This window comes from Puma concolor, chromosome A2, assembly GCF_028749965.1.
Source record: "Puma concolor isolate L17-30 chromosome A2, mPumCon1.1.hap2, whole genome shotgun sequence".
Taxonomy (NCBI): domain Eukaryota; kingdom Metazoa; phylum Chordata; class Mammalia; order Carnivora; family Felidae; genus Puma; species Puma concolor.
In genome coordinates, this window is record NC_141668.1 from 150928503 (window position 1) to 150940352 (window position 11850).

Here is an 11850-nt window from a genome sequence, read left to right on the forward strand (position 1 = left end):
ACATTTAGGTCCCTAACACGCTGTTGGAGAACCCTGGACAAAAATATTATGCCAGAGTTCAGCCTGATCCTCAGTTTAGCATGGCTACTTAATTCTTTGAGCCTGTTTCCTTAGCAGCTAAATGTTTTCCTTTAAGGCTTGCCATTCTGTGAGCACTGAACCTATTGTGCTTTGTGGGGGTGGTGCAGGCAGGGTATATTTGCAGGACGGGTTGCATTGTAACTATGCAGAAGCCAAAGATTGGTGGTAACAATGATTTTTAAAAATTGCTGTATATGCTGTCAACTTAAGAACGAACTCTGCTTTTGAATTATGTGAAATCTGTAGTGCCCATTCTTTAGCTGTGGAGAGGAATTACTCAGCCTTACTTATTCACACCTTGCTTGAGTTATGGAAAACAATAAATTTTTTGGCCTTGTTTTCAAGATGAAAATGTACAGTAATTCCTTTAAAAATAATAGGGTATCATCATGCCTTATTTGTCTTCTTACAGATACTATTCGTTACCTGTCCTTGCATGACAACAAATACATCAGATACTTTCCTGGACATAGCAAAAGGTAAGACCCAGATGTTACAGAAGTAGTTCTTTTACCCCTGAGGTTACCCAGAGACTAGGAGAGTAGAGAGATTTTATTAGTGAACTAAAGCTAGTTCCTTACTGCTGTTTGGCATTCCTCTTAGTCTTCTCTTGTTAACTCTCCCTAAAATAGTCAATACTTGATTTACTGAGGTTGTGGAGGCAGGGGTAGGACTTCATAGATAAACTGAAATCTCAGTTAAAACATAATTGGGGAAAAAGTGTATTAAAGACACTCAGTGGAAACCTATGTAGTACAAATTACATTTATCATTGAGGAACCCCAAATATTAGTTGTCCCTTAATGAAAGGACCATTTATACGTGAGGCCTCTTCCAGTACTGGTGGCCCCATTACAGCAGGCCCCTAGTCTTCATAAACATGTTCCATGTGGAGATCTTAATGAGGATGAAAAAAATAATAATAAATAAAATTGTCCTTTGTGACTTTTGAAAGTCCAGAAGCTTGTTTCCTTATTCTGTTTTGTAATGCATTTTGTTTCCCTCTGTCTTGTACCCCAGTTCCCCCAGTGTTTTTTCTTCAAATATTCAAGTTTGGGTTGAGTGTTAAACCCATTTTCCTTTGGATGATTTTTTAATCACTGAGGGTATTTCCTCCTGCTTATGTTTACAAACATACATTAACACAGTACAACTTGGAGTGGTACAGAACCTTAACAGGAGATGGACCAAGAGCACCCTGTTTTAGGCTGCACTTTTGATTGGGCAGAGCATATCTATGTTGCTGAAGGTGAGAGCTGACAGCTATTGGTTACTGGTCCCAAACAAACAAATGATGGCTTGTGATAAGTAGATGTTTTTGCTTGTTTGTAGTCAAATTAATGTTCACAAATGATTTGAGTTGATTGTAGTTGTTTGAAATTCTTTCCAATCTTCCTGATTATCCAGCTTTTTGATGTCCTGATTCTCAGGAGATAACTTTTTGCCCTTTTTTTTTTTTTAAGAAAATCAAGGCCATCCAAAATGAGTTCTTTTCAACTTCCTTGGAACCCTTTCCTTGACAAGAAGCATCCTTTCTTCCTTGACAAAACCAACCTCCTTCTTTCTACTTGTTTCCATCTTCTTAACTAGACTTTTCCTTGCTGCCTACAAACTTACTTGGTCTTCCTTATCTTAAATCTATTTCTTGAACTCATCTCCCACTCCTTTTAACTGTCAAACATGAAAGAATAATCTGCATACTCCCATCTCCACCTCCTCACTCATTCACTGTTTAAATCATTTGGTCTAGTCCCGGGCTCATTTATGGGGCTTTTTCCATGCTGTTTTACTCCTCTTTCCCTGCTGTCTCCAGTTAAAATCTGTCTTCGGGGGTGGGGGGTAGGGGTTGGTTTTAGGGTTTTTGGGTTTTTGGCTTTTTTTGGTGTTCAACTTCTCAGTGACTTTTTTTTTTCCCCTTTGGCAGCCTACTTTCCCATTTTGGTTTCACTCTTGCAATTCTTGGCCTTTCTTTCTCCTTTTGACTCTAAAATAAGTAAGATTTCACCCTAGCTTTTCTCCTGTCTTGATATTTTCTCACATCTTCATCACTAATTTCATTTACCTCTACTCAGATGGCTTCCCAAATCAATATTTTTAGCTCATGTCTACCCTGACTTCCAGACTCCATTTCCACCTCCAGGTTTTATATACATCTACGTGGATATCTCTTTCATGCTCCCACCTGACAGGTCCAGCATACCGTCCCTCGTTACATGCTGTGGGCCATATCCTCTCTGTCGGCCTCATGTTTCTTTATCACTGTCCCTTCTAATTATCCTAACTCAAAGCCTCTGTTCCCTGTTCGCTTTCTTTCCCTTGCTTTCACATGTAGTAAGTTGTTAATCCTATTGATTCTACCTAGGTTTAACCTAGTGTGTCACTCTCCTTTTCTTCGGTCCTGGCTCATGCACTGTAAAGTGAATTACAGTCAAATCCTAATTAATCTCCCTATCCCTCATCATCCTTCTTTAGCATCCTGTATTACAGTTCCGACCACTTCATAGTCTATCTATATCTCTGTGGAGAACTTTAATAGTTCTCCGTATCTGTCTGCCCCTTCCCCTTGGAGTGAGGCTTTCCTCCCTCTGGTTGTGACTCATTTTCCCAACATTATCTTCCACCACTCAAGTTGAGGTGAATTCTGGGCTGCTTCCTAGACATGGGCCTCATGCCTTCCTGTCTGGCACTTTTTTTGTAAAGACATCTCTCATTGAAATCCTGTCCACCACATGTGGTGCTTCTTCCAGAAAGCCTTCTCTGACCCTCTCTTGGAGTTCCCTGGACTGGACAGTTAAGCTTTCTTAGAGTTGGGCTATTTTCGTGTTGTTGTTTGTTTCTGTTTTTGTTTTTAAGTTTATTTATTTTGAGAGAGAGAGAAAAAGCAGGGCAGGAACAGAGAGGGAGGGGGACAGAGGATCCAAAGCAGGCTGTGTGCTGACCGCAGAGGGACCGATACGGGGCTAGACCCATGAGATCATGACCTGAGCCAAAGTTAGACCGACTGAGCCATTCAGGTGCTTCTAGAGTTGAGGTTTTACTCCTCGTTGTATTCTCTTCACTTCTCAGCATAGAGCCCAAGATAGACTTTCTCTGAGCTTTTGACTTGAATACAGTGACCTAAAATTACATGTACGTATGCATTCTGCTCACTGTTTTATTACCGCCTCGGCATTCCCAGGAAATTTTGGCTTACGGTATCTTTAAATGTTTAAGTTGAGGAACTAGTATGGATGTTAATTGAGTTATATTGGAAGAAATTTTTCTTTAGGTAAAAATTTAAAGAAAAAAAAGTACATTTTCTCATTTTCTATTCATGGCATAAATTTGAATGCTTTCCAGTGGAACTAAAACCTTCTGAACCCCTTTCAGTGTCATCCAAAACTTGAACCTACTCTATTTCTATATAAAAGATCCATTCACAAATGAGCTGTGCAATTTGGTCATCTTTTTGACTTCAAACTTTTATCAAATGAAACAGCACAACACCAACATTTCCTTTATAATCTTCATCTGTGACACCAGCTTCTATATCTATGAAGTGTTTTACGGCCAAGCCAGAATTCAGAACTACTCTTCCATAGTCCAGAAGGAAGAGTTATCCAAGTGTCTATTTCCACAAGGGCCTTCTCTATAGGTGGTAATATAGACTCATAGGCATTATATATACAGGTCATAGCTTGTGGCCCTCAATGAAACTTCACTTGGGGCTTTGGTAGAGCCACATGCTGTCCTTCATTGCAGGCCAGGCCCAAATGCTTGGGAGGTGGCTGGTGTCTTCATAGCAGAGTGGCAGAGTGAGAATATGAGCAAAGGGGACAAGAGAGCTCGGGAGCCCTTGGAAGAAATGTTTTCTAGTGAGTGACTCTTAGTGGTATAACCATAAAAGGGGACTCATATCAGAAATAACAGTTGCTATTAGCACAGGCCTGTGGCTTGGCTTAGTAAGTAGTGCCCAAACCAACAGCCTCACCATCACCTGGGAGCAGGTTCTCAGACCTACTGGATTAGAAGTTCTGGGAGTGGATCTCAGTAGTCTGTGTTTTTAATCCACCCTCAGATAATGCTGATTGTACTCAGGTTTAAGACTGTTAGTATAGTCCACAAAATTCTAGTTAAGTAATTAAGGATTTTTTGATAGGTTTTGTTTTTTAATTAAGATAAGTTTAGTACCATAAATTCACCCTCTTAAAGTATACAGTTCAGGTTTTTAGTATATTCACAGAATTGGGCAACCGTCACCACTAATCCAGAACACCTTCATCACTCCCAAATAGAAACCCTGTATTCATTAGCAGTCACCCCCCATGCCTCCTCCTATAAGTTCCCAGCAACCACTAATCTTCTTTCTATATCTATAGCTTTGTTTATTCTGGACATTTTTTATAAATGAATGAGACAGTTTGTGCCCTTTCATGTCCACTTCTTTCACTTACCATGTTTCCAAGGTTCATAACATGTTGTAACATGAATCAGTACTTCATTTCTTTGTATTATCAAATGTTTCATTGTATAGAGACACCACATTTTGCTTATCCATTCATTAGTTGATGGGCATTTGGGTTTCCACTTTTTTGCTATTATGAATAATGCTGTTGTGAGCATGTGTGTACCTTTTTGTATGGACGTAGGTTTCCATTTTTCTTGGGTATATACCTAGAAGTGGAATTTCTGGGTCATATAGTAACTACCTTTCACTTTTTGAGGAACTATAAATCTTGCAAAGCACCTGCACCATTTTACATTCCAACCAGCAATGCATGAGGCTTCTAATTATTCTAATAGGTGTGTAGTGGTGTCTCCTTGTGGTTTGCTTTGCATTGGAGGCTTAACATTTTTATGCTGTAGCTCGAAGTTTGTTTTTTCATTATATTAGTTGCTTTTGGTTATTCCAGATTGTTTATATGTGTATGTTTCTTAAAACGGCAGTGTTGGGAGAACAGGTATATATAATGTAGCTAGGCAGGTAGAGTGGTTTAGAGTTCACATCCAATTTTTGCAAATATTATGCTTCAACTCCTATTTATCTTGATGCATTGCAGGGTGGTGGCCTTGTCCATGTCACCTGTGGATGACACTTTCATTTCTGGGTCTCTTGATAAGACCATTCGACTCTGGGATCTCCGGTCTCCTAACTGCCAGGTAATGGTACCTCACAGTTAGAGTTTTCTGTGGTAGGCACTGTCATCAGCTCTTCCTCTCAAGGAAAGGAGAAAGTACTCGTTCCATTCTGAGATCCCAAAGTCTTTCTAAACTTTGGAGAAAATCTGTTTTCCTGGTAGGTGGCTGGTAATTAAGCTAATACCCTAATCCAGTGCATATTGCATTATGCTCTGTGGATTTTTGCTTTCAAAACCATTTTCCTGAAACCTGTGAGCTATAGCTTTTATGCTCAAAGAATTTGTTTTTATTTGGATTCAGTGTCTATAGAGTTGTACAGTTAGGGTTGATGAAACCAGTTGTATGGAGACCTGTTTGTAAAAAGCCTTATTTTAGTTAGGTTTGTTTGCTTTTTCCATTCTCTGGGTAGGTATCTGTTTGTGTCCTTTCTTAGTTTTCATTGGAAAAAGTAAATTACATGGTGGTAAGATCCTGGGTTCATTAACCTTTTTTCTTATTTTTTCATAGGGCCTCATGCATCTACAAGGCAAGCCAGTTTGTTCCTTTGATCCAGAAGGGTTAATTTTTGCTGCAGGTGTCAATTCTGAAATGGTCAAACTTTATGACCTTCGCTCTTTTGATAAGGTAAATCTTTGAATCTTTGAGCTATCTTCATATCATGGAGGTTTTGAAGGGTAAGATGAGAGCCTTTTCCATGATAAAGGAGGTATGTGGTAGACACTGGCGAATGTCAGAGCAATAGTTCTTCCTTGCTTTTCCTAGCCAAAAAGGAATCTAAAGGGACAGAATGAGAGTTGGCTCTGGCAGAAGGAATATTGATGGGCCTTGGGCTGGGGCTGCTGTTTTTATCATTTCAGGGGCCATTTGCGACTTTTAAGATGCAGTACGATCGGACTTGTGAGTGGACAGGACTTAAGTTCAGCAATGATGGTAAACTCATCCTCATCTCCACCAATGGCAGCTTTATCCGTCTCATCGATGCATTCAAGGGAGTGGTGATGCACACCTTTGGGGTGAGCTGACAACCTTTGAGCATGGCTGTTTCCATGCTCCTCCCTCCTGGGCTGAGAATTGTGGTAGCTGGTTGATGGAGACCAGTGGTTATCCTTGACTCACTGATGGAAGCATGGACATGCATTTTCATTCTGAACATGAACTAACTTCTCTTGGATTCTGAGACATTCACTTCTCTCACATAGTGTCCCAAGTTTGGAATTTAGATACAAAGTAATTCCTTGCCATAATAATTTTCTAGTTGCATTGAATATGGAGTTGGGGATGGGGGTGAACTGTAAAGGGTGGCAGCCGAGTTTGGAACCTTGGTGGCACTTTGCATGAAGAGGAGAGGGTTTCATGGAAAGGAAGGTGATGTGTGTGCTGGGTAAGTGTTTATAGGCAATTATTTTATATTAATAGGGCTGTGATAAGAGAACTGTTCTGCTTTTTTTTAGGGTTATGCCAACAGCAAAGCTGTCACTCTGGAGGCCTCATTTACTCCAGACTCCCAGTTTATTATGATTGGTAAGCTTTCTTTATCCCCCTTGGGGGGTTATTTCTCTGTACTGTGTATTTTTTTGTTTGTATTTTTATTAGTTTTAACTAATTAAAATACTATCTATTATCCTCTTGATGGGTGTTCTCACCTATCTCACCACAATGTGTAGTCTTATGCCAAAGGTGCAGTGTCTTTATCCTGATTTTGACTTCTTTACTGGGACCTGGCATTAATGTTGGTTGGACCAGCATAAGAGTTAAACTCCACAAGCACAGTCTTACTAATAATACTAGCTTTCTGATTTAACCCTGCATTCAGTTTTCAGTGGCTTGGTGTTGGTGGGATGTGATGGTATTTAGCCCCCTCCTTTTTTAAAAAATTTTTTCCTTTAATGTTTATTTTTGAGAGGCAGAGCACAAGCAGGGAAGGGGCAGAGAGAGAGGGAGACACAGAATCTGAAGCAGGCTCCAGGCTCTGAACTGTCAGCACAGAGCCTGATGTGGGGCTCAAACCCACAAACTGTGAGATCATGACCTGAGCCAAAGTCAGACACTTAATCAACTGAGCCACCCAGGTGCCCCGTAGCCCCCTTTTTAAATGAGAAAACTAAAGTCAGGGGAAATCACTTGGATGGGAACAAATAACTAGGGTTAAGGTCAGTTTCCAAAGTGTCCTTTCTTCACTGCCCCTTCTCCCTCAATTTCAGATGAGGGCCAGGTCCTGAAGCTTGACTTTTCTCCAGATGTCAGTCTGTCTTTCCCACTTTTCTTTGCATTGTGCCTTGAGCTGTTGTATTTTCCTTTATCATTCTCTTTAGGTTCAGAGGATGGCAAGATCCATGTCTGGAATGGAGAGAGTGGTATAAAAGTAGCCGTGTTGGATGGCAAACACACAGGCCCTATTACCTGTTTGCAGTTCAACCCCAAGTTCATGACCTTTGCCAGCGCATGTTCCAACATGGTATGTGAACACAGGAGATGTCTTCCATATAAGGGCCCTTTCCATTTGGGGTGGTGGGTGCTTCAGTGAACTGTGTCCTAAATAGGTTCCTGATAAGCATCCAAGTTCATGTTTCTCAGCTGATGGCTTCCCTGGTTCACCTCCTATTATCTGATCTCTGGTTGGACTTGGCTTTCACTTTCACCCTTATTTCTATGATCTGGGATCACCTGTAAGCTGCTGGGAGACCTCAGGCCCATTTTTGCTGTAGCCCCTGGTTTTATGACCAAACTACTTGGGACTATGCCTAACAATTTTTTGGCTTCTTAAAATACTTCGAACCAGCCTATTGTGGCTGCAACCTCTCTGTTTGCCATTTCTTTCAGTTTATGCTGAATTCCTGAGAAATTTTTACAGTTGATCATAACTCACTACTTAGCGTTTCCTCCAAGTTCCTTATGTTTCTAGGCAATGCTAGCAGAACAAAGCGTCCGTGTGTCTCAGCCTCAAGTTTCTTTTTAGCATCTCTTAAGTATACCTGGGTATTTGAGGATGAGGGATTTCACTACTAGCCTACCCAGAACACATTGCCCCCTCGCTCTTTTTTTGTTTTTGACACTGAGGAAACGATGTCAGAAAGAAATGCAGCAAAACCACCTCAGTCCCTGTCACTTTTTTACAGCTTGAGAAGGAGAGGGCATGTTGGAGGTCACCTGGCAGATTGGCAGTAAGGCCAGATACCCACCTCCCCAGACAGCTCTTTTGTTTTTCCTTACCACTGGACTACGAAGGTAGACAGTGTTGGAGACAGAACCAGCTTACTTTTGCACAGAGGGGGAATGTTTTTCCACAGATTGTCAGAATCGGTTGGTCATGAGGGAAGGCCACCAGCCAAAATTCCTCCACTGTTGGGGTTGGGCACCTTGATGCTGGGGGCACGGTGGTGGTAAGAACCCTGAGTGAGGAGAGAGGCTTGGCTTTTAAAAGTTGATTTATGTTTCTCCTTCCAGGCCTTCTGGTTGCCCACCATCGATGACTGACCTTGGTGCTGCTCGGCTGTTTCTGTACAGTGAGGGTGGCCAACAGGAAAAAACTCAGAGGGGACTGAGATAATGGATCGGATCGTTTGACTGGGCTGGAGAGCATCCTTCCACATGGCCTTCCCATGGATGTGCTGTACATCTGCTCAGAAGAAAAAAATTACTTTGCCGAGCTTCTTCAAAAAAGACTGTTGGTGTGGCAGATTCTGTCAGGACTTAGATTTTCCCGCTGTCACTGCACTGAGCTCCTCCAGAGGAGTGACCAGATTCATGATTAGGGTATACTGGGGCCCTCGAGACGCCTTCAATTTTGAATGTATTTGCTGCTGAGGAGCCGGTGAAGTTAATTCTGCACATCCCTTCTCCCACCCCCATAAATGCATGGGAAGCCACAGTTCTGGTTTTGAGATGCTAGGGAAGCTCAGCACCCCTTGCCCGCACCCTGCATGTCTTGTTACTGGGTCTCCCTGTGTCATTGTGGCAATATTCCACACCCATCATGTTACTTAGGTGCCAAACATTTACAGAAATAAGTCTTCATATATCTGGGGGTCAGAAAGGGACAGATAAACAGAAAAGGACCTTGCTTGCCAGGAAGCCTAGCGAGTTAGTCACGTGAGGGTGGGTGATCTGGGCACGCCTCAAGGCTCTGAGTGTTGGATGGGAGATGGCCCAGGAGCCTGAAGGGGAGGGAAGTGGGGGTTGCAGGTGAGTTCCATGGCTGGGAGGTTTAGCAGTAGCCTGGTGTGATCCCCCATCATGAAGACAGACCTGCGGTCTTTCTGGGTGCCTACCAAGCTTGGTTTTGTACAAAAGCAAGGTGGGAGTCTATTTTTGTACATGAGATACATCACGCTTTCCTGTGGGCCAGTATTGTGGAGTGAGTCTGAGTTGTTTACACTGATGCCTTCCCTGCCCACCACAAATTGTGTACAGAGTCTCCAGATGATACCACCCCTTCCCCAGCTCCCAAGCAAGAGCTGGCTGTAGGCCTGTGTTATATGTTATATTTAGCCTTTTTATATATGACATGGGGTTTCTGTTGTTTGTATTTTAGCACAGTGTGTACACCTTCATTTAAATATATCCGTGTGTGCATACATATATATGTATATGTATGTATGCATATATATATATGTATATAAAATATCTGTCATTTCTCAGAGTTCAGCAGAAAGAGGTCGAGTCCTGCAGCCCGAGAGAAGACTGCATCCTTGCTAATAGTGTTTGCCACAAGTGTTAGTGAGTCTTCCCTATTACCCTTTTTTCCTTTGGGAGACAGAATGAAGCAAAGCTTCAAGTGTTTGCTGTTCCCACGGCAGCTAACTGAGGGTCTTGGGATAACTTCCCTTGTATTCCTCAAGCCGCACTTTGGGGCCCTCTCTGCAGTATTAGCCCCCTTTTTGCTCGGTGATGCTCTGTCTGCGCTTGTACGTGTGTGACAGTCACTTTTGCATGCCCTTTGTGCCTGGCTTCCGGCATCTGGGGACAAGATGCTGGAACCAGAGCATTTTCAGTTTGTCTGAAGCTTCTTTTCCAATTACAGGTCATTCCTGTTTACCTGGTATGTCTGCTTTCTTCTTTTCCTTGCCTTCTCTTGGAAGAGGGAGAGGTCTTGATCAGGGTTGAAATGAGCTACAGCTGGCTCATGGCCTTTCCTTCCCCTGCATGGCCTTCTTAGAGCAGTACCAGTGGCATGTTATTTCACGAAGTTCTCAAACATTTAAGTAGGTCATAGGTTCTCTGCAGATACAGAAACGGGCTCCACAAGGTTATGACTTGCCCAAGAGTACATAGTTGCTAAGGGGGAAGCAAGCCATTAACTGCCTTTGTTCAGCAGCAGAAATAGGCTGTAAATTGCCAGCAATTACTGTTTTGTTTTGTTTTGTTAGCAATTACTTTTGACTTGTTTCTCAAAGGGCAAAGGGCATACATCTTTCCAAAATGTCGACTGGAATCTGCAGCTTTTCTGCAGTGCCACCCACTGTATATAGCTCTGCCTTATCAGAATGGAGAGACTTCTAGAAACCAGATCTATTACTGCCCAATCCTGGCTCTCCAAAGTAGAAAATTCATGGTAGGAGTAACTGTTCAGAGTGCTTGAGACTGGGTTTATAAGAAGGGCTGCCTAATAAACATACCTGCAGCCAGAGCAGCCACTTGCCTGTCAGCAAGGAAGATGATTCCTCTCGAGAGTTCTTGTGTGTCCAAAGCTGAGGTACCACGTTCTTTGGAACAGGCCCGTCACTGCCCCTCTTTCTAGGGACCTGTGGCTACAGAGCTGGCTCCTAAGTTGGGAAGGAAAGGGGAAAGCTACAGCTGGAAGTGATTGGACGTGATGTGGTAAGAATAAGGCAGGATAAAGGGAGCAGAGGGGCTGGGGCTGCAGGGGTGGAGCCAGTGGTGTTCTAAGCTCTCTAGGATGGGAGGGGCGCACCACACTTGAAGAGTCCAGGCCAAAGCCACCGATTTATGTGGGACACTGCACTGCTCAACCACCAGCCAGTGGGGGATTTTTTAATTTTTATTTTATTTTTTTAGATAAAACTTCCCTGTTGCAATCATAATTAATGCTTATTGAGGAAATTTGGGGAATTTTAAAGTGAATCAGTTTGCCACCCAAATGCTACCACTGTTAATCTTTTGGTGTTAAATGTTCCTCTAGAAATTTCTGTGCATAGATTTTTGGTGTGTTTACATAGTTGTTATTCTACTGTATATACAATTTTATGTCCCTTTTGTACTTAACATATAAACATTTTTTCCATGTTACCAGTCTTAAACAAGAGTTTTATGGTTGTAGCTTTTCTGTTGAGTTTCCATAGCACTGTTTGCCTGGTTCCTAGAGTTGGAGGGAGGGATGGGTTGTCTCCTGTTAGTCCTCCTGATTCCCTTTGGGACTCTGGTAATGCTGTGTGGATGGATTGTTGGGCTCCCTGGGACTGCCTCTGCCTGCCCCTGGTAACCAAGACCTGTCAGCTGTTGGGAAGAATCCCTAGACCCAGACAGACCTCAACGCATAGCAGCCTGGGTCTCCTCAACCGCAGGCTCTAATAAGCAGCCACAGGGCCAGAAATGAGGGACTGGGAAGGGCCAACCGGTCTTGGTCTGCAGACTCTCTGGCACGTACCTCAGGCTGCCTTTCATCCCTCATTGTTACCTCGACACTTGATCAGA

General features: G+C 42.6%; 1 protein-coding gene across 1 annotated transcript in view; it reads left to right on the top strand.

The window, feature by feature from the left end:
- WDR82 (WD repeat domain 82) overlaps nt 1-11445 on the top strand; it is an 18764-nt gene extending 7319 nt beyond the window's left edge. The window contains exons 3-9 of the mRNA XM_086698047.1: nt 494-560; nt 5121-5220; nt 5707-5823; nt 6057-6212; nt 6651-6720; nt 7512-7654; nt 8644-11445. Coding sequence (XP_086554173.1) covers nt 494-560; nt 5121-5220; nt 5707-5823; nt 6057-6212; nt 6651-6720; nt 7512-7654; nt 8644-8673 — 683 coding nt within the window. The 3' untranslated portion in view covers nt 8674-11445. The remainder of the gene's footprint in view (nt 1-493; nt 561-5120; nt 5221-5706; nt 5824-6056; nt 6213-6650; nt 6721-7511; nt 7655-8643) is intronic.
- The last annotated feature ends 405 nt before the right edge of the window (nt 11446-11850 follow it).